This window comes from Typha angustifolia, chromosome 13 (genome assembly GCF_048772165.1).
Source record: "Typha angustifolia cultivar Huaian chromosome 13, ASM4877216v1, whole genome shotgun sequence".
Taxonomy (NCBI): Eukaryota; Viridiplantae; Streptophyta; class Magnoliopsida; order Poales; family Typhaceae; genus Typha; species Typha angustifolia.
The window spans coordinates 14,826,963-14,848,141 of record NC_133251.1 but is presented as its reverse complement, the minus strand read 5'-3'; the positions used below and the strand labels follow the sequence as shown (position 1 = coordinate 14,848,141).

At 37.7% G+C, this 21,179-nt stretch overlaps 4 protein-coding genes across 6 annotated transcripts; 1 reads left to right on the top strand and 3 right to left on the bottom strand.

Moving 5' to 3' along the window:
- Positions 1 to 1,139: 1,139 nt before the first annotated feature.
- On the bottom strand, positions 1,140 to 5,637 carry LOC140774672 (cyclin-C1-1). The gene is made up of 9 exons (XM_073117761.1): positions 5,490 to 5,637; positions 5,297 to 5,403; positions 4,802 to 4,841; positions 3,474 to 3,518; positions 2,850 to 2,968; positions 2,645 to 2,759; positions 2,464 to 2,508; positions 1,694 to 1,841; positions 1,140 to 1,583 (listed from the first exon to the last, which is right to left on the bottom strand). Exons 1-9 carry the CDS (start codon positions 5,519 to 5,521, stop codon positions 1,464 to 1,466), a joined length of 771 nt encoding a protein of 256 aa, XP_072973862.1. The 5' UTR covers positions 5,522 to 5,637; the 3' UTR covers positions 1,140 to 1,463.
- A 449-nt stretch (positions 5,638 to 6,086) lies between these two features.
- On the bottom strand, positions 6,087 to 10,423 carry LOC140774920 (nuclear transport factor 2-like). Its single transcript, XM_073118105.1, has 8 exons — positions 10,277 to 10,423; positions 10,072 to 10,209; positions 9,687 to 9,966; positions 9,369 to 9,598; positions 8,395 to 8,569; positions 8,169 to 8,290; positions 8,000 to 8,065; positions 6,087 to 7,060 (listed from the first exon to the last, which is right to left on the bottom strand). The coding sequence occupies exons 1-8, from the start codon at positions 10,325 to 10,327 to the stop codon at positions 6,926 to 6,928; spliced, it is 1,197 nt and encodes a 398-aa protein (XP_072974206.1). The 5' UTR covers positions 10,328 to 10,423; the 3' UTR covers positions 6,087 to 6,925.
- Positions 10,424 to 10,848: 425 nt separating this feature from the next.
- On the bottom strand, positions 10,849 to 14,533 carry LOC140774816 (FHA domain-containing protein FHA2-like). 3 transcript variants are annotated; one of them, XM_073117951.1, is made up of 4 exons: positions 14,204 to 14,533; positions 12,976 to 13,695; positions 11,991 to 12,148; positions 10,849 to 11,238 (listed from the first exon to the last, which is right to left on the bottom strand). In XM_073117951.1, exons 2-4 carry the CDS (start codon positions 13,643 to 13,645, stop codon positions 11,029 to 11,031), a joined length of 1,038 nt encoding a protein of 345 aa, XP_072974052.1. In that variant the 5' UTR covers positions 13,646 to 13,695; positions 14,204 to 14,533; the 3' UTR covers positions 10,849 to 11,028. The 3 variants fall into 3 exon arrangements, with proteins under 3 accessions (XP_072974052.1, XP_072974053.1, XP_072974051.1); XM_073117952.1 differs by having other exon boundaries at positions 14,332 to 14,533; XM_073117950.1 differs by having other exon boundaries at positions 12,976 to 14,533.
- Positions 14,534 to 16,916: 2,383 nt separating this feature from the next.
- LOC140774973 (uncharacterized) lies at positions 16,917 to 20,869 on the top strand. Its single transcript, XM_073118179.1, has 2 exons — positions 16,917 to 17,639; positions 19,155 to 20,869. The coding sequence occupies exons 1-2, from the start codon at positions 17,371 to 17,373 to the stop codon at positions 20,548 to 20,550; spliced, it is 1,665 nt and encodes a 554-aa protein (XP_072974280.1). The 5' UTR covers positions 16,917 to 17,370; the 3' UTR covers positions 20,551 to 20,869.
- Positions 20,870 to 21,179: the final 310 nt, after the last annotated feature.

The following is a 21,179-nucleotide window of genomic DNA, read 5'->3' as shown; positions in this document are numbered from 1 at the left end:
AATTTATGGATTTGTTTAAAAATTTATAATAGTATGTTATAGCATAGTTGGTAATGTACTTCAATGGGTTCAAATGTAAAAAATCTAATTTTTTAAAATTGATTGGATGGCATTTAGTCACGTGTTGAAAGATAATGAGATAGGAATCATCTTTATGTGTACCTAACTTTTAAAAGATTATATTATTATAAGTAAAAATTAGAATTATAATAAAAATATTTAGAAATCGAGGGTAGCTCGAGCAAGTCCAGCCAGCTCGATCTATATTATTAGGCTCGAGTTGAGCTCGAGATCTATCCGAACAAGATTTTATTTATTTTCGGGCTAAGCTGAACTAAAACCGACTCACTCAAATCAGACTCGTTTGTTACCCTAGCCACTCGAGTATAAAATATATATATACTTACATATACATATATATATAAACAACCGAAACCGAAGGAACTAAAATTTCACTTTCGTCCTTTCTATTTCCAAGACTAAAACTCATTTATAATTGAAGTCAATCTGCTGCTTGTAAACTTGAACAAACAAAAGATTCACCTAGGTTTGTTTCCAAAATAGAAAGTCCCATTGGTGGAAGATTAGTTAGTGTTTGAGTTACTTGTTTTTATGCAAATCGAAGCAATACCTATGAGTGAGCAAGCGTAATAACTCTTCTCTGGCAGGCTTAGATTGGAGGGAATGATTAGGCGGGGCCACATAGGGTGGAAAGTTGGGGGGGAAAATGAGTTGAATGGATGAGAATTGTTAGGTCGGTAGTTAGGTCGGTCGATAGCTAGGAAGGATAAGATTCAGAGAGGAATTTTGCAACAACCGGATGTGGAAATTTTAGCCGAAAAAAGAAGACAGATAAAAAGCAACGTAGAAAGTGACGTTGGTATGAAAAGAACATCGCATGATATTTGCTTAACATGAAGGTCTGTAGCCTTGTTCAAGTGGGAATTACTAGATAGATAGAAGTGGGGCTCAAGTGTCCACTTGAATTCGGTGTGTGCCATGAAAAGTAGATCCAGAATGTATTGGATTCAGAAGAAACTTTTATAATAAGTAAACATTATTTGCCATAGATGTTTGATATGATCATGAGGACAAGATAATCTTCCTTCATGCTTAGGGACAATATGGCATGCATCCACTGATAAATTGGAGTTACATATATAGATATATTGCATGAAGCTTTTAACATGATCAAGCTAACAAACAGTCTTTCAGATTCAGCAAACTAATGAGACTACATTTTGCTAAAATAGGACGCAACATCCTGACTAGTGTTTTTCCTTAAACTGAGTAGCCTTTCTCGGGAGATAGCTTGAGGATCAACCTTGTATTAAGTTGTGAAGTCCAGAGTGCTCCAATGAGGAGTTCTTGACCAGAAAATTGTTGTGCAGTCAAGGAAGGGACTCTACTGTCGAAGAATATGTGTCTGGATGAGTGTTCCATGCTGAAAAGATTTTTGGCATTCATGCTTTCGCTGGCAACTTGCTCATTACTAGGTTTATCTTCTCCTCGGGAAGACCCTTTTGTGGATCAATTTTGTATGATTCATAGAAGTCGAGAATTTCGATTGAGATGTTCTTGACCTGCAAATACCAATTTTTCTAGTCAATTGGAATGCAGTGGGAGGCAATAGAATTCAAACATGGCAGGAGGATTAACTGTCCAAATGAATGTTCTTTTTCCGAAGACTTACTATATTCATGTCAGCACGGAGCTCCTCAAACCAGGTAGTCGTATCCTTGTCTTTGAGAACACTAGCAATATATATGCAAGCTAATGCTATCATATAGGGAGGATGTATGAGAATAAGGTCTGTCTTGTAAGTGTCATTTACAAGGCCCCTGCATGTCATAGGCACTAATGAGCATACACACCATGGTCTAATCAGCATAAAAAAGATCCCCCTTGATAAAACTGAATGTTTCACAATTCTTACAGGAGTTGGTTATTCTCAACTTCACATTAAGATAAGCTAACGAATAACGACTACATTGAAAAAAAATCTTGGGTCTGCTTACAGATTATTTCTAGAATTTGTTTCATCACTTTACTCCATGTTATCGGCCTCCCTCTACTCATTCAAAAGCACTAACATATAATATAACCAAATTAAAAGTTGGAAAGTACTTTCCTCCCGAGGTAACTCTCAGTGAATTTTGAGTTGTCAAGATAAATTGTATATTTGTATATCAACTTGCATAAGAATTATGGATATATGCTTGTAGTTATGGATATGTACATTCTATGAGTATGTTTCTCTAGTTGTTATTCATTTTCAGTGTGGCTGAGTAGCTCTCCAAGATGGCAATTTTTTTTACTCTATATCTGAACAATTCTTTTAGCTAGCATAAGAGTTTAGCAGTTAAAACTTATGTAACTGATGTACACATAGGTTTTCATCAGATGCAGCAAAGATCAAAATAAATCAGATGATTCTAGAATGAAATGACACTAAATACTTACCAGGCACATTGAGTCAAATCTGTTATGCCTGCATCCTGCAACAACCTGTTCAATAAGAAGTATCTTCTATAAAACTCCATTATTATTCCTTCTCAGGTACAATAATTATAAAGGAATATAAGAAGATGTATCGAAGGAAGCATGATTAGAGTATTTGACAATGAGGTAAAGAAAAGCTTACTGGAGTAGAGGGCGGTAAGGATGAAAAACAACCAAATAGTAATCAAGGGCTTCTAGGAGTTTCATTTCCATTTCAAGAATATCCTTGATTTCAAATCGATACTTTTCATCAGACCCTGCCATATGGAAGAAGGAACAAACAATTAGAAGAAATATTTATCTTAGGCACAGAATAATGACATTATGTACAACGAAGATTCACTTACACATTTTTTTGATGTAAAATACAAGAAGTCTAGCTTGTACTGTGCTTTCCTCTGCTTTTGATGCCAAGTACAGGCAAGTTGGGGCAACTAGACGTGGATCATATTCTGTCATGCTCTTTCTACAACCAGAATGAAGCACATGCAAGCAAGCAAGAAATAACTTTGCAGGTCACATAAGAAAATAATAAAGATCCTGGAGATTGTTCTATCACTAAATCAATTGATTATTGTAATACAAAACAAAAACAATGTAAGTTTCAAGATTGAGCTAGGTATCCATGTTCATTATATATCATTCTCGACAAAAGCTGCACATAAGTTCTAACATAGAATAGAGCATGTCCTGTTATCTCGAACACATACACATGCATAAATGCAGAGATTCACATTGACTACAAGAGACTTGTACGTACACTCAAAGGATATATGTAAAGTAAATTGATTCTATTATCTAGAAAACAAAATACCCCATTTGCTACGGCAAAAGAGGATAATTAACTAGTAGCTGTTTGCATGAGTTCCAGCAAAAAGATTAAAGACAAGCAATTCATTCTGTACAGAAATATGGAGGGAAGAACATTTAACCACACCGGCCATCCTCCTCACAAGGATCCAAGAACATACCTTGTATACACGCGTCTGAAGTAAGTGGTTGCTGTAGCTATAACTCTGAAAGGTTCAAATTTGAGAGTCAAAGCTAAAGTCATGAAAAATAATTTAGCAACTTATCTAAGAAGTCCAAAGAGGCTAAATGACCTACACTAGTCATAATATCAGACTATAAAAATACATAAGAAACAGTTCCATAAGATAATTTGAATAATGACTAGATGAATCTAGACTCCGCAGGCTCTCAATTACTTTGTCTAGGGCTCAACAACAAGTCAGCCCTTTCACTGTTTTACATGGCTGAGTCACACCTGTAATCTAATTAGCCAATATGACCCTAGGCAACGTAGAAACTGAAAGTGTCCTGTGATGGGTTTGGGTCACAAAAAAACAGCCTCTCAATTAACAGATGTAAGCCTGTATTCAAGTTGTCCTGCCCATTCCTGTAAAGGAAAGACCATCATACACCGATAAAGCCTTCGCTGTAGCCTTTTGGAAAGTTAGATCAGGTAATACTAAGGCACACATATTTTCCTGGACAAGGCTGGCTGTAACCTCACACCATACTACAAGTTTTCCCTACATCACATTTCACATTTACCATTTCCTTACTGGCTACAAGGTAAGCTTAACTTTTACTGCATCGAACATGTCCTGTTGATGAAAAAAATATGCACCAGAAAAGTAAAACTATGTTATAACATTGTTCTTTTCCCAAAGCAATCACATTCCATCAACCCTTGCCTCCTTAAATTTATTCTGTTATACTTCCTACATCCTCATACAGGCATATGTATTTAAAAGTTTTAATAACTTTTATATGTTACTGATGTAGTCTAGCTAAGTCTCCACTTTCTGCCTAAAGATGTTATGTAACCTCAGCATCATGCAGACAGTTTTGCACAGCAAATATTTTTCTAGGCAATTGCTCAGACAGCAACTATGGCAGTTAACACTTACAAACCATATAAACTAAATCCGAAATTTACTTTATTACTCATTGCAGAACATTAGAACATCTATAACATAGGCAGGATTCAAGACGAAAATTTCTTCGCAAGCAGTGAAGACACTGTAGAAAGAATTTACTATTTATATCAGTTGGAATATAATCTAAAAGAACATCAGTTATTTGATCATATACTCATGCTACTGCTCAATGTCAGTGATTTAAACCTTAGTGTCAGTAAGCCTGCATGCATCATTTTATAGAAGATGGAATTAGATGTAGTCAGTTCAAACTTTACAAAAAATATGTACCATGATGATGTTCTTTAACCATACATTAAGCAAAGTAGAAAAAACAAGCACCTAGAAGAGATCACAGTAATACAAGATCTAACCTTTGCCTCACTTTGACTTGTTGTGCCAACCTCCAGATATCTGAAATTTGTCAAATAATTACTATCAGAAAGAACCACACTAAGCCCCCCATTAAACAGATTAGGAAATAGGTACATCTTAAAGTAACAGAAACAAGGCCAGAAGTTTGTAGAAGGATTTAAGATCAATTTTCATGGATTTCATCTTTCAGTAAAACAATTTTCTTTTGTTGATTCTTTAAACGGAATGTCGTAGTCCTATCTAAAATTTTAAAATACAAACCACAGATTACCAAGTAAATTAGCGCATTTTATCAGCAGAAAGATAACACTGTTTTATGTTCTTGATTAAACCCCGCCGATACCCATTTTAAGACACAGTAATTCTACAAATTTCGCCCACATAACTCAATGATCGCACAGAAAGATTAAATCTTTGAGCAACCCATCAAATCTAAAACCAATGATAAAGACTGAAGAAATCTAAGCTTAAGAAAAGATCAATTGGGGGCTTACGGAAGGACATGTGGATCTTGATGAGGCGGAACTCCTCCTGGGTGATGCCTCGCTCCTTGTCGAGGTGGTGGACCGCGTCGACACCATCGATTTCGAGGAGTTGCTTGCTGCAAACCAATTCAAGAGAGATACATAAAGATCGGAACTAGTAAACTGGACGAGAGAAAGGAGGAGGAGGAGGAGGAGGGATTACTGGTGCGAGGAGGTCCAGAAATTGGCGGCCATCTACTTGAAGAAGGTCGGAAAAGAGTGGAGAACAGAACTCTGGGGTTATAATTAATTCAGAATGGAAGAGAAAGAAACTTAAAACAAAATAAAATAAAATGGACCAGAAGAGAGAGGAGAGAGAAAGGAGAATAAATAAGAGAACATATGAGGGCTTCATTGCAAATATATATATATATTCTACCGAAATAATAATATCTAAATCAATATCTATATAATTAAAAATATTATAAAAATAGTGATGTATAAAAGACTGTTTTGTGCTATAAATATTTGTAATTATACACAAAATTTCTTATAGATTCATATGGGCCCCCTTAGTTGTAGTTGGGTAAGCATTGACTAATTTGTTTATTAATTGAGCATTGCTATCTTAACCTCAATGTGTTGGATACTGACGTGGAAAAGGAAAATGCACGCAAAAGTTGAAGATAATAAAGAGAGTTTTTATATTTTATTAGATAAATCATCGCCAGCACTACTCCACCATGAACATCATCATAAGATATTTGCCGGAATCTACTCAAAGATACACATAGCAGACAACAACAAAAGAGAGAAGGAATAAGAAAGGATAAATCACCGCAGCACAACTTCGAAGTCACTCAACAATGTCAATAGTACAAAGACCAAAGAAGGTTTAAATCCTAGGAATGAAAGTACCCTGGAAAATTGTTACATTCTAAATGAGAATTTACGACATATGTAATCAAATCTCATCCAAAAAAAAAAAATTTACGTGGCCCAAATAGAACCTTACTATCTCCAACACACTTCTTCTTCGAGGGCTTTCGCCTCAAACTGATGGAAAGGAGCAATGCCAGTCTAACGAGTTCATGGCAGCTTGCTTTCAACTACTTAAGCTGGAGCAGGCACCCGAGGTATGGCGTTTGTGGAGGATGCATTGCTGGCTAATGATCGGGCATGGTCTCCATGAAAGCCATTAGATCCATCCACTATGATCGACCCTCTGATTGCCAGTATCACCCCCACTGCGATCCCCCCTCTGATAGCCATTATCACCCCCACTGCGATTTGAAGATCTTCCCCAACCGCCAACCCTTGTGCTAAAGTCAGACCGGTTATTATAATCACCTCTTGCATAACCCCCACCCCCACCCCCACCATATGCGCTGCGTCCTCTCACCCCATCGTTCCGGAAACCACCCCCTCTGCCAGATGGAAACCTTCCTCTGCTGCTAACTACAGAAAAGTGTGAATGATACATAAGATGGGAAATATCCAATTAGTTCAAAATTATCAGGAAGCTGAAACATAAGAACAGGACGCCTTATACTCAAACTGTGTAATTCTAGATCAAAGTAATAAGATCAAAAATTTAGAAGAATTGATAGATGATATAACTTTAAGCAGCATGGAGAAAAGTGGCAAACCTTTTTGTCCTCATGTAAAACAACTGATAAGCATATCTAAATCATAAAAGTTAAAAGATAATTTCTTAATCAACTTGCCTCGTGAACCAGCAGGACGTTTTTCCTCGACATAAGCTTGGCGACCACCAATCATTACTGGTGAAGCCTGAAAAAAATGAATCAGGACAAAGGTATTAGTACTCTACACCTAAATCTTGAAATTTCAAGATGTTTGGTATCCACATTTTTCCAAAGGTAATTCTTTTAAATATTTCCTCATAAATCAAAGCAAAATAAGTTGTTCAGAATTTTACATTTAGTACTATCTCCTCTTTCCTTAGGTAAGTTACTTTTGAAGAAAATGTTAAATACTCCAAATATTTTTATGGCATATTTTGGTTAAAGATAAACATAAAATTGAAATTGAGCATGCCATGGAAAGCATAAGTGATAAAAAGAACATGAAGAAAAAGCTTTTGGGCCATCTATATGGAATGTATTCCTTGATTCATCTCTACTTGGTGCAAGGATCTGTGTCAAATCAAGTGCTACCATGTTTAAAAGCAAGTCTCGAGATCTGCTCCATCCTAGCATCAGAAATTAATTGAACACAACACCAAGGATAAGGTAAACAGCCAAATCAACCCAAAAGGACATCATTACCATGTAGTGGCTTTGGAGAGAAAACTCATGCATATTCATTAAAGAAACTTGTAAGAGAGAACAATTTTTATCTCTGAAACTGTTGAAGTGTAGCACAGATAGCAAATAGACAATGGCAGTACCCCTGTGTCCTGATATGGTGCAAGACAAATATACCAATGGAAAAGGATTTACTATAACGGGCCAGTTAGCTGTTTCACTAAAATAAATTAACTTTTACATAACAAACAGGAACTATGTTTTCACAACTAAAGTTCCATTCAACTCTTTTTCTAGATTGTTCTCTTGTGTAAAAAACTTTTATTGCACTTTTGGCAACAGTAGCCTACTTAAATTAAATAATTTTACTTGAAAATAGGGAACTATATATCTAAGGAACCATAAATTTACAACTTAAGTTCCATCCAACTCTTCATAAAGATAGTTGGCTCATCTAGCATACCTCTATTGCACTTTGGACAGCGCTAGCCACCTCAAACTTCACAAAGCCAAAGCAGAAACCTTGTTGCTGCATATCATAGAAACTACTACTTATTAGATAACAAGAAAAAAGATCATTAAAAAGCTTGAGCAAAAGTCAACAGATCATACAGAAGAATGAAGAAATGTACCTTATGGCTTCTAACTTGTACCCCTAAAGGCTTAATAGGCCCGAACCTCTTGAACTCCTCCCCAAGTTGTGCAGGAGTAGCATTCAATGGAAGATTCTTTACATAGATGGAATGACCATCAGCTGAAAAGGGTAGATGGATGACCATTTAATAATAATTAAACCATAACAAACATGGATTGAAAATAAAGGAGGGGAAGAGTTCTCAGAAAAAAGATCTTCCTAACCTTCAATCTCTTCAGCACTGTCTGATTCAGTAGCATTTAAGTTTGTATCAGGACTCTCCTTGGTTGAAGCAGGTGTAGGTGTAGGATCCACCTTTTCTGTCTTAACAGGTGCAGGCTTAATCAGAGCTAGAGCAGAAGCAACTATAGAACTTGTATTCTCTTTCATGACTTTCACCTGAATCCATCGATGCATCCAGTATCAGCAGAAATTACAGGATTATAACACAGACATGAATGTAAGATTGCAGTTCCTTTATATAATTGGAACAGAACAATTATGATGCTCATATTATGTAATAGATGTATAGTCATATATCACAGAAAACTGTTCTACATGATTGTAGGATACCCTCTAAAACAAAATATTCATATTTTTGCACGTGAAAGGACAATCACGTGAGCGTACGTGGTGACATGAAGGCATTACAAACTTACATGTAGCCATTCAATCAAGCACTCGCATGTCCATGCATACCAGCCCAACTTCATAAGCACGACAAGATCTGTTATTTATACCAATAATTGTGCATTTACATAAATGTGTATACATAAAGACATTGGGTGTGGTCACCTCTACCTAGCAATTGTAAGAGCTACCCAAATACGTGAGCACAAACAAGGTTTATTATTCAGGCTCGTGATAGTGCAATCAATGAATGCATGCACGGGAGCTTAAAGGCACTGCATGTTCTCATTCTACAGAGCTCTCATAAGTTGATAAATAATTGCCCAAATTCATGCACACGAACGAGGTGTGTAATTCTTGCCTGCAATTGTGCATTTGCTGTTAGGACTACTTACAAGATCAAAAATAACTTAAATGTCTAACATAGAAAACTGGCGCACAGGACAACTTAACAACAAACAATAACTGGGGTATATAAATTTGGCATCTCAATCATGGACAGGAATATTATGAAAGAATTACAACAGAAGAAATAGAAGAATAAAAGCCTAGAAAATAGAACACTTACAATCGATGCATAAGACTTCTTAGGGGCTTCTTCTTGTACAGCAGCACAGCATGAGTTAGCAACTACTTCTTGAGAATTACTCGGAGCCTCATTAATCACCTCCTCTACTGGAACTTCTTCATCCAGAACCAAAATTTCCCCATTCTCCAAAGGGTTATACACTTCCTCATCATTCACGTCCTCCTTCGGTTGCAAAACCATTCCCTGATGCTCCTGCACCAGAGGAGCTTCTACACATACATTTAGAGGACAAAAGAAGTAATCAGAAACAAACTAATAACCTTGACAAAAATACGAAAACTTCAGTGACCTCCATACCCTGCTCTGCTGAAAGCGCCACAGCGCTGCTGTTGGTCAAACCACGGCTCTCTTCGTCCTCCTTCACATATCTAAATATGTCATTCAAAACATAGTAACCCTTATCCTGGGGAGCGAGGAAGAACGACTGCGTGAAATGTTTTTTAATGTTATCACTCCCAGTGAGGCACCCTGTGACGAGAACGAGCACTCCACTGCCCAACGACTCTTGCGACGCCACCGTGCTTATCTCCGCCTTCACTTCGTGATAGTCCATCGCCAAAATCTTTTCATTGATCGCCTACTCCCCGAAACACAAACAAACGACATCAAGATCCAATTTTTCCAACTTTCAGCAATCCCTCAGCATCAATAAACCCAAAGGGAGTGGAATTGAGAAGCTCACATGCATGGTGGTAACGGAGGACAAAACGCCGTCGGGACCAGGGCGGCTAAGCTTGCTGTCTTCTTGGTAGAAGCGGTAGACGAGATCAGGAGACTGGTGGAGGATGTTGTAGTACTGATGGACGAAGGCGTTTCCGACCTATAAAATTGCACAAAACGAATTAAAAGAAGGAGCCTTTACGAACTGGGGATCTAGAAGGATTTACCACTTGCGAGGTGGGGGTAGATCCGGCAGAAACTGCGTTCTCCGACGCCATTACGGTTCTCGGACGAGATCGAAACCTAAATCGGTGTGGGAGAGAGGACTGGAGGTTATCGAGCTCTCGATTCGGATCGGAGTTGAGGTTTCAAATCAAAACCCTAGTTTTCGTGTAAAAATATGTAATTATATAGTCAGACGGCGAATTTTCTTATAAGAATTTCAAATAAATTTGTATGCGGGAAAATGAACTGCCCGTTGGATAGGAATTGTGGACGGTCGATTTATCCACCGCATATAATTTCTCTGATTGCCTTTGTGCGACCGGGTTGACTTCGACGAAAGTGATTTTAGTTCCATTTAGATTGAAACCTAGCTGTGATTGGCCAGAATATATCGAATAATTACTGCTTAAACTAAATCAGCACGAATGTTAAAGCCACTAGTGGATTAAACATATCCAACAAGTTCTCACCTAGTGAAAGTAATTACCTTTCTCATTTGGAAGACACTCCTTACCAGAGTGGTAAAACAATTCTGAGACTAATATCAATCAAAAAATAAATTAAGAGTTTGAGAGAGAGGGAAGCTTCACAAGAGGTACTAGATCAATGTTCTGAGTTGTTACAACTTACAACCATGTCAAGGTTTGTCAGGAACAAAATTAAAACACTAAAGGATAGAGAATTAGAGAGAAAGAGCACCCAAGTTGTACAACAAGATGCTGCTCTAGTGTCTCAAACAACAACTAGTAGTTCTCTAAGATAGCAAGGAAACTAATGATACAAATTCTGATGTCATTCTTCCTTTCGATCTTGTATTTATTACAAAGTGCTCCGGGTACTTCCTGAGTAGTGTCAGCAAGCCAAGCCATGGTCTCCCTTTTATTTCATTTGGAGGGCAGTCATCTGATGCCAGATATCTTCTGACTCTGCTGTGATGCCAAACGTTGCCAAATTGTTCGACAAGCTGCCAAAGTCACAGAAAATTCTATGAGGAAAAGAACGAGGAGAGGAAAAGATAAATCTTACAATCAACTCCTAATTTGCGAGATTATAAATAACACTACTATGCTTATCGATTTAATTTATGTGAGGTAATGGATTATTAGATACCCCAGCAGGCTGCTAAAATGATAGGAAATAGGTGGAAGTGCCCTACAGACTGTAGATATTTAGTGCGTACATTACTAATGAATGTAAGAACTTAGACGAACAAGAGGCAAAAATGAACCTTAGTTGGAAGTGCTCTACAACACTACTGAAGCACTCAGTAGTTGACTTAAGGTAGTATACCAAAAAAACAAATACATGCAAAGTGCAATAGGTAATAAAGCAGGATTGGATGCTGGCTCTACTTCTGATAACTATATGTTTCAGATTCGTATATCTCAAGTACTACCGGAACCATGTAGATTCTACCGAGATATCTTGTCAGAACTCAACCAATATAAATATAAAGAGAACAGTTTGGGAATTCTGCAGAAAAATATGGACATACATATAATGGTTGACCAGGGTTTTATTTGTCACTGTATATGAATGCGGCAAAGGATATAATTTCAAGGAAGATAGAAGAAGAAAACAAATGAGACAAGACTTCTTAGTTCTTTCTACTCATGTTCAAGACACTACTTTTCAGATAACATCATCCTTATATGACCAAAAGCTCTTCTTGCACAAAGTTAAGTGGCGAACAACACCTGTTTCCCCTTAACTAACCTCTGCATGAAGTTTAGCCATAGGCATCCATTCTCCAGGACCACAAAGATCAGACAGCACAGTGGCAACAGATGAGACAACATCTTTCTCTTCTAGTTGCAATAGCTGATGATTATCTGCTTCCCTGTCAGCCCTTGATCTCGTTTCCAACTTTTTTTCTGCCAGCAAGGAAGAAATGTTATTTGCTTGAACAATACTCACCCAAAAAGGAGGTCCTCCCAATCTATTAACATACATCTTCCAGATTAAGAACCCAATGCACACTGGATGTTATATTATCTCAAAGCAATGTGTTATAGGCTTGCAGTTGTGAATATCTATTTCCCTCCTTCTACACCTGTATAAGTGAGTTTATACCACGATAGGTGATATTAGCAGTTTTCTTTAGAAGTCATTCAGTGATATTCCAGACTACCCATTCTACCTGTGTTCCCAGGAATAATATAGCTATACATAAATCAATCATAGAAAAACAGAGGAAAGACGAATATACCCATACATAATCCACCCATTCTACCTAAGTTCCCTGGAAATGAAAAGAAGAAAAAGAAGAATGCTAGTTTTCTGTGAAACCATGTCGTGGAGACAAATCAAGGAAATAATTCACAATCCCAGAAACAAAAAGGAGGACCTTCTCCATCTTGAAGAAGAGAGAACTTAGGGAAGGACCAGCATCAAAACCTTGTGGCAAGTATTGCAGATTGAGCATATGCATTAGAATATACAACTTAAATTTTATAAAGGCAGATGGATTGAATCCATGGATTACGTTCAGCACAAAAAAAAATCTCGTACAATAGTAATCTGGATATTATTATGAATAAAAAACTTATCATCAATCGACAATCAAGAAATGATAACCAAACTATTAAAGTTGGAATCAGCAGCGCTGTAGTGAAGAGAAGCATGTTGCATGGGAAAAGGCTTCACTATAAAGAACTAAAGAAGCATAGAAAAATATCATACAGGAAAAGTAACAACTCACCTAAGGACCCTGCCACTCCAATGTTAACCTTGTATCCACCATAACCCTCTGCCTCTTCAGAACCCCTTCTAATCCTTCTCTTTGCTACGCTGCCCCCAAGACCACCATCCTCGATGCTATCTCTGTCATCATCACCATCATCCTGACCAATACCATAATCATAGGAACCATCAAGGAAATCAGATGGGCGGCGACCCTTGGTCATAAAGGGTGAAGGGAGCAAAGGCAAAGGAAGAGGAGGAGGGAGTTGGGAAGCAGCAGCAGCAGTGGCAAAGATAGAGCGGGCAGGGAGGAGAAAGTAGAACTTCTTGTCACCGATCTGGAGGAGGTCTTGGGAATCAAGCTTAACTGGAGGGCTACCAGGTAGGTGGAGGACACCCTCAACAAGGCAGCCATTCTTGCCAATGACATCAAGGGCAAAACGACGACGCTGGAAGTCATAGAAGATGCGTGCATGGTGGCGGGATATGTTCATTCCTCCACCGAGGCTTGATAGGTCCACATCGACCGTTGACTTTTTGCTGTTGCGGCCCAACATTATTGAGTAGGTCTGCATGTAATACTCAAAATCCTCCCCCTGAAGTTTTGCAAAACCAGCCTCCACCTCACCACAGTTGACAGAACCACCAGCAGTGGTGCCACCTCCCACCATCACCATCTCTGCCACCATTAATGGATGGAAAGAAAGGAGATCTTTGGTTCTCAAGTCAGTAGCTCTCTCTGCGAAGAACAATAAACCAAGAATTTTGCTCTACATTGCATCTCATTTTGATGTTTACTAGCAATAACACCACGGATCACGCACACGGACCAACAATTATGGAGGAAGTTAAAAACTTATCTTGAACTAAAATCATAACATGTAACAAAAACCAAGTTTAACAATCATATTGCAAAAAAACGAACCTAAAGCTCTTTCTCAAAGCTAATTAGAGATTAATCCGAGGAACAAACCACTAGCCTTCCCTCCAGATTATCAACTACGTAACAAAAATCAATTTATTCCTAAATAAAACAATTTGAAATATTGCATTTTGTTCAAGACATTTTATCTATAGCCAGCAGAGCAATAAAGACAGCCATTTTTTCAAAAGTACAAAATCTACAGCGAAACTCAGTGAAAATGCTACAAAAAATGAACTTTTAAGTGCAAGAACAGTGTCTACTCTACAGACAACAAACTGAATTGCCTCAAAACAAGAGGGGCATGTAAGAGAAAGAAACGAACCCAAGTGGAGTGCTAACAGTCGTAATCTTCTCCCGAATAAGATGTACGTGAACAAAAAATCTAAGCCTTCTTACCCCAACCGAGGGTTTCGGGTATCCACCGTCGAGAGAGAAGGGAAGGAGGTGTACCTAAAAACCAATTAGATCGAAGTGGGGGCTTTGCAGGCCCCCAAAACTTCAGCTTTTACTAGTTGAAATGAACGCGAAGAGATCTCAGCAGGGATTCTAACAGAGATTAGCAAGGATTGGAGGAGGAAGAGAGAGAGAACAAAAGACGATTACAGTCTCGAATCCTCCGCTCGCTCTCTCTCTCTCTTCTCTCTCTCTTCTCTCCCTCGTTTTTTTTTTCCCTTATGAGATTTTTCTAGTGCTTTAAGGAAAGCGGAAACGAGAGGGCAGATTCGTCCTTTCGTATGTGAGATGCCAATGGACAAAAGATTGTATGACAATTTGGTTGCATGAACTTTCTCCTGCCAAGTGAGGACAACCAACCAAAAGTTGCCAAGCTATTTTATTTCAGAATTCCTGTAACAAAAGCTGTAGACGAACTGCCTCAAGAACAAGTTCAGGTTAGTTGTTTGGGTTATTTACAGAATTAGCCGTATCTTACAATCGACAGTTAAATACATTTTCTTCTTAGTAACGCTCTACCTTCAAACACTCAAACAAACTTTCTAAGTAAATGTTCGGTTGATATTTTCTCTCTTCTTCTTCTTCTGGTATTAGTAATCATCTCATAAAATTATTTATAAACTATTTATTAAAATATTTGTGGCCATTGCATTGTTCTTTATTTGTATCCTTAATTAGTTTGCATAAAATCATTTTTTTAATTTTATATCACTTAAATCACTTTCTAAACTAGAAACCAATGCTTTAAGATTGAGGGGGCACTCGTAGCATCAAAGAAAGATGCACGATAAGAGGCCATGCCAAAGTTAAGAATAACTGTTATAGATTGTATGGATTCTAGGTTGTATGCTCACCATCTTTTGATGTTATTATTTTAGAATTAGAAAAAACAAGTATAAGTAACGAAAAATAGCTGTCTTTTTTTATTTTAGTTATGACTATATCTATTAGTTATATTGAGCCCCTGCGAGGGTGTTATAATTAGCGTTGTATTTTAGACTTTAGAGTTATATTTTGGATGTGTATCTTAAAGACTTTGTTGTGGCCTCTGAAATTTGTATCTAGACTCATATTGTTTGAAATTATTTATGGTATGAACATATATTTCTATATGCCTCGTGGAAACTTATTACCGAAAGGTTAATGCACCGCGTGGGAAAATTTATCTACGTAATATAAACTTATATTTGAAGGTTTGGGTGTTCCAATAATTCAAAAACTTTTTATTAAGAACCGGGCATATGAGTTTACTTAAAAGATTATTTAATTATAATTTTTTTTTATAGTTCATGAGTAAAACTTTTCTTAGTTTTGTCCCAAAACAGAAGTATATTTATATATCATTAGGTTGATATTAACAAAATATTAGCTTTAATACTAAGAAGAAAGTGGTTTACAGCTCAAAGCCATCCATACCCCTGATGAGGTTATTAATAGATAATAGTTACCTTGCTTAGATAAGGCATGCTTCTGTCTGCAAACCAGACTATATAAATATGAGAGCCAATCTTCTTCCAAACTTGATCAACAAGGCTCAAAGGGAAAGCATTCTTAAAAGTTTCACCACTGATTAATTAAGTAGTTGTCTGAAATATTCTCGTTATGATCATGCAGCATCATCATTAAAACCATACTAACTAATATTGTTATGCCCATCATTATATTATATACTTAAAAGCAGGCAGAGAGCATGACCAGGATTCACATAAATATATCACCATCCCAGACGAGGTGCACGTTCCGAGCTTATGAATGGTAATGCATTGACTAATCCAGATGATTGAAACTTTAAATAGGAAATGCTTGCTGGAAAATAATACAAATTCACTTGCTTAGCGTGACATATTTAGTTTGGGAGATGGAGAAATAATTAAAATTTTAGGGAATTTGTATATAACATTCTGTCTTTTAATAAAATTATGATTTATATTTTATATATTTACTATTTGTAAATTGAGCTTTATAATTTAGCGAATATGTATAAAAAAAATACCATCGTTAGATTAGTTAGTTAAACTTAACTAAATCTCTGAGTTAAATTAACTAAACTAAATAATTATAAAAATATCATCAACCAATTTATACTAAGTATATTTTAGTTATTTTAAAAATAAAATATTCTATATATTTTCAGCCCATATTCGTTAAAATTAAAAAAATTTAATTTATAAATAATAAAAATATAAGATATAAAAATTATAATTATATTGTTAACCGGGGTGTTATATATAAATTTTTCTAAAATTTTACACGAGAGACATGGCAAAAGGGTAGCCCCCACTCCCCCACGAAGAACAGTGACAACTCGGATGCCAGCATTCATGGGACAGTACAACTGTACAAGTAGAGGAAGTCGACAGTATGACAAGGATTATTAATCATTTATTTTTAGTGCTACCGACACGTAATAAGTGAGCTTTTCGATGTTCATTGACATTTGCTATTAATTTATCTTTTCCTTTTTTTTTTTTTAACGACCGACTTAATTTTACAAATTAGAAGTTATTATTATCTACCCCAAAATAAAAAGCCTAAATATAAATTAATATATAAAATTAACTGACTTAATTTACGTCTTTAACCCTTCTCATGAACTTCCCATGCCTCTCACCTCCTCCCACCTCTCACTGCCTCTATTTGTACTGTGCTCCATAACAATGGCATCTGTATTAATAACACTCCTCATTTTTCATTCTGTCACTCACTCCTTTTTTTGTTTTTATCTCTGTCTCTCATAATCCACATCACCAGCAGAGTACATATGAACACAAAAATGGAGAGTAGATATATCAATATATCATCCGCTCTTAGTAGCATAGAAAAGACGAGTCCTCTATTCCCGCGGAGTAGGCACGAGAGCGCACCGCTCGGATTCCGCTGAACGTATCGGACCGACCCACCCGGCTGCGACCGACACGTACCGGAACCCGCCGCTACGAGCTAAGCCGAGCTCGGGAGCCATGGGACATTAGGGTCCCGTCCCCAGATCGGAGGAAACCCTAGGCGTCGGGAGGAGAGGAGAGGAGAGGAGAGGGGATGGGGGTTCTGGGAGAGGGCTCCGGGTGGTGCTTCTGCTCCGGGAGGGCGAGGTCGGAGCGGGTTAAGGAGGGCCTCTTCGCAGCCAAAGGCGCCGCGGTTGCCGCCATTTCCGTGGGCGGAGGCGGCGGCGGAGGGGGGACTGGGTTCTTGATCCATCGGAATCTTCTTCTCACAACTCACGCTAACATACCGTCGATTCCGGCTGCGGAGGCCGCTGAGATCAGGCTCGGCCATGGCCGTCTTGCCGCCCGGCTCGTCCCCCACAGGTATATGCTTGATTCTCTTGTCGGTTTTGCTTTCAAATTGCTTAAGACGACAATGCACTTGAAAATGCTCCGATTTTGAGATATTTTAGTTATACTAGATATGTTTGAGCTTAGGACCAGGATTTGTGTGGTGGTGTTGATTTGTAGACGTATTGGGTCAGATCACGGTGTGGGTCGTAGATCCTGATGTTATTTGTCTGGATCTGAAGATTTTGTGAGTAGAACTAAGTAATTGTTTTATTGTTCAGCAGCATATTGTTAATTGGGGCAAAAGATTTGGCGGAGTATAAGGTTCTGAAAGCACTCATCTCACTTGGAATTTTCTGTTAAGATATATTAGAAACTAAGTAAAATCTGATTATCTTTTCCTTTGACCTTCTCTTTTTTTATTTTTTCATACGGAGAAGTTAGGGTGCAATAAATGAAGTCATCAGATAATATTCGCAGGCTAATCTGTCGTACATTAATCCTCACCAATCGGCAAATGCCTTCAGAAGCATCATTTTTTCTTACTGACATTTTAAGTAAATTTTGTCTGAAAGACTTTCAGCTAGAAGCATTTCTGGAATCATTTTCCTGGTGACAGATGACAGTGGCTCAGACTATACTTTATAACATTTACACTCTATGAATTCCACTTTATTGATGACTTGGCCTGGTGATCACTAATGATGAATTAATACAATCCTGTGTAAGAGTAGCCAAACATTTTCTAATGTTTTGTTGATTAGCTAGTCCAGAATTGTCACTTCAGGGTATTGGTTTACCACCAAGCATCTTTTAATTAGTTTTTTAATATCTTTTGTTGTTGTGTGAGACTGTGAGTATTGTTAGCTTTCACGAACTTTTAATATACAATGCACTTTTAAGAGGTCCTGATGTTTTGTCAGTTTTGACTCATGGCTTACTGTTTTTATTTACAGCATTTTGTGTTTTCTTTCTTGGCGTGAAATCCTCTTGTATTATACTTTTGAACGCAAATGCAGCATCTCAGGCATAATTTCTGAAGAACAAGAAATAAGTTGAACCTTGAATTTGTCTATATGTTCTTTTTTTTAATTGTTCTTTCGTGAGCATATCAATCCATTGTTTCCTTCCTTCAATCCTAGTATCGTATTTGCATCAGCTACAGTAGTCTTCTTATAATTGAGGGACATGTGTTTAATGTTTCCTTCCTGTATACAATTATTTTGAATAAAAGATAAAACCCAGATGCAGCTAAGGCGATGCAGATTTATTAGATACAAATGTACCTGGATAAAAGTCAGATGCATTTTGTGAGAATATTTGAGTTGTATTAGTTAGGCATTTCCTTTCAATTATCTGAACAATGTACGAATTCTATTATACAAATTTTATGAACTTGCTTGGAGTCAGCAGATAGAAGCTATCTGTTGTTTATGACAGAAGAGATTGCTGAGATTGCTGCAACGGAGACTTGCTAAAATCCTGATATTTCTTTGTGTAAGCAAATTGAAATGTTGTGCTCATTTTTTTACTTCCTTCTTATTTCAGGTTTTTCATTACCAGTTCCATTCTTGATCTTACAATTGTGGGGCTTGATATTGTGGATGGTGAGTCGATTTCACAAGGACAACATCCTTATTACTTGAAAACCTGTTGCAATCCAAGTATAGATCTGGGCAGCACAGTTTATGTTTTAGGGCACACAGATAAAAAGGATCTGACAGTTGGTGAGGGAAAAGTAGTTATAGCTACTGATAACCTGATAAAACTCTCGACTGATGGAGTTACTTGGTGCCCTGGCTCTGCTGGTTTTGATGTCCAAGGTAATCTAGCTTTCATGGTATGTGATCCCATGAAACTTGCATCGTCTCCCACTGCAAGGTCTTCATCTACATCCTCCTCCTCATCCCTATCCTGGAAGAAGGATATATCCATGCAATTTGGGATCCCTATCGCTGTCATATGTGATTGGTTACACCAGCATTGGGAGGGCAGCTTGGATGAGGTTAGCAAGCCGAAGTTGCCTATCATTAGATTGATGTCAGCTGGACAGAAGAGTGAACATTCTACTTCTTTCACACTTCGTCGTGTCTTTAAGCCAATGGACAGGGAGAATGATGATGCCTCATCCTCACAGATAACTCCAAGACCTAAATATCAGCATTGGTCTGGCAGTTCAGGTAATGCAAACGTTCTATATGACCAAAATCCAATAGTTGATCTGCGTTCCACGCATGAGCAGGCATTTCCGACTTCAGAGATCTATGAAACCCACCTGGGACTTTCTAGTCCAGTTCAGAAGAAGGAACATGCTGTTCAGCTGTTGGATATCAATTTTCCTCCTAGGGCTCCAACATCTATTTTCCTACCATTGCCCCTAAAGCAAATGCTCTCTGATGAAAACAATGCCCGGCCACTTAATCTTAGAAACGCATCACGGGAGAACGGTTTAGTATCAGAGGAGGTGCGACAAGTCAACCATGAAGGCAATAATAATGTTCTCACAAGGGCTACTTGTCAGGACAATTGTTGCAGTGAGGGTCAGTCCAGTTCCTCTCCTGTAGAGATTTCAGAGTTAGGTCATGAAGGAGATGGATTTAGCAGTGGAGAGGAGACTATGTATTCAGCTGAAACTATGGAAAGCAGAAACATTCCAAGTCCCAAAGGGCCCAAGCTTCAGCAGGTTGGTAGAAGCCAGAGCTGTGTAAATTACAGCAGATGGAGTTCACCTAGAAACTCGGCAGTACGCAGAGGAGCCTTGCAGAAGCAGCACACCTTAATCCCTGTGAGAAAAACTCACTCGCAGACTGTAGCATTGCCACAGAAGAGCCATGATTATTTCAGCCCTACAGTCTCCTCCAGCATGAAGAAGAGGAACTCCACAGAGCAGCCTGCGAAACCCCGTCAAAGTGTCATTCAAGTGTCTCCAAAATGGATGTTCTGATAACATTATTGCTGGGCAAACAAGACGCACATATACCATCTCTTTTTATTATTTTAGTGCCACGTGAATTTCCTTTTCCCGTTCGCCCTTTTAATTCTTCTAGACATTGTATGTGCAAAATGTCATTAATGGAATAAACAACATATTTACCCAGAAAAGGTTAGAGATCTCATTGGTGAAAAGCGATGCATTTGGTACTTAGCTTATTTGGTCTAGGTTGGCCTGATGGTTAACTCTTTTAAGTGATCATTAATGTAATCATGCTTTGGATGTTTCCAATTGGTAGCTGTATGGAAGTTTGTATATCTAATGAATGAGTACTTGGAACATAAGACTAGGCTGTTCTTGTTGCAGTCCAATGAATTCAGGATTATTGGTGCATCTATCTGCAGATCTAGTTATTAGAGAGCAAAGTCATATATGGATGGAGAATTTTTCATCAAGGTGCCCTTGTGATTAGTGAGGCAAGTTTCTTTAGTGGGGTTTCTTGAAGACGTATTATATAAAATTTGATCCTATCTTCTAGTTTAAAATTTTCTTCAAAAGTTTAACATAAAATTTGCAGTTAAATTTCTAACCGTTTTTTTAGTAACTTCGTATGTCGATAACTAATTTAGCATCGGTTTCAT

Excerpts from the sequence above, each read along its gene's own strand:
- LOC140774672 (XM_073117761.1), bottom strand. The coding sequence starts at position 5,521 with ATGGCCGCCAATTTCTGGACCTCCTCGCACCA. Across the intron at positions 2,760-2,849 it reads ATTTTACATCAAAAAAATGT|GGTCTGATGAAAAGTATCGA; the intron begins GTAAGTGAATCT and ends TCCATATGGCAG. Across the intron at positions 2,509-2,644 it reads CCTTACCGCCCTCTACTCCA|GTTGTTGCAGGATGCAGGCA; the intron begins GTAAGCTTTTCT and ends CTTATTGAACAG.
- LOC140774920 (XM_073118105.1), bottom strand. The coding sequence starts at position 10,327 with ATGGCGTCGGAGAACGCAGTTTCTGCCGGATCTACCCCCACCTCGCAA. Across the intron at positions 10,210-10,276 it reads CTACCCCCACCTCGCAAGTG|GTCGGAAACGCCTTCGTCCA; the intron begins GTAAATCCTTCT and ends GCAATTTTATAG. Across the intron at positions 9,967-10,071 it reads CCTCCGTTACCACCATGCAT|GCGATCAATGAAAAGATTTT; the intron begins GTGAGCTTCTCA and ends TTCGGGGAGTAG.
- LOC140774816 (XM_073117950.1), bottom strand. The coding sequence starts at position 13,645 with ATGGTGGCAGAGATGGTGATGGTGGGAGGTGGCACCACTGCTGGTGGT. Across the intron at positions 12,149-12,975 it reads TGGAGTGGCAGGGTCCTTAG|AAAAAAAGTTGGAAACGAGA; the intron begins GTGAGTTGTTAC and ends CCTTGCTGGCAG. Across the intron at positions 11,239-11,990 it reads TGGCTAAACTTCATGCAGAG|CTTGTCGAACAATTTGGCAA; the intron begins GTTAGTTAAGGG and ends TGACTTTGGCAG.
- LOC140774973 (XM_073118179.1), top strand. The coding sequence starts at position 17,371 with ATGGGGGTTCTGGGAGAGGGCTCCGGGTGGTGCTTCTGCTCCGGGAGG. Across the intron at positions 17,640-19,154 it reads GCCCGGCTCGTCCCCCACAG|GTTTTTCATTACCAGTTCCA; the intron begins GTATATGCTTGA and ends TTCTTATTTCAG.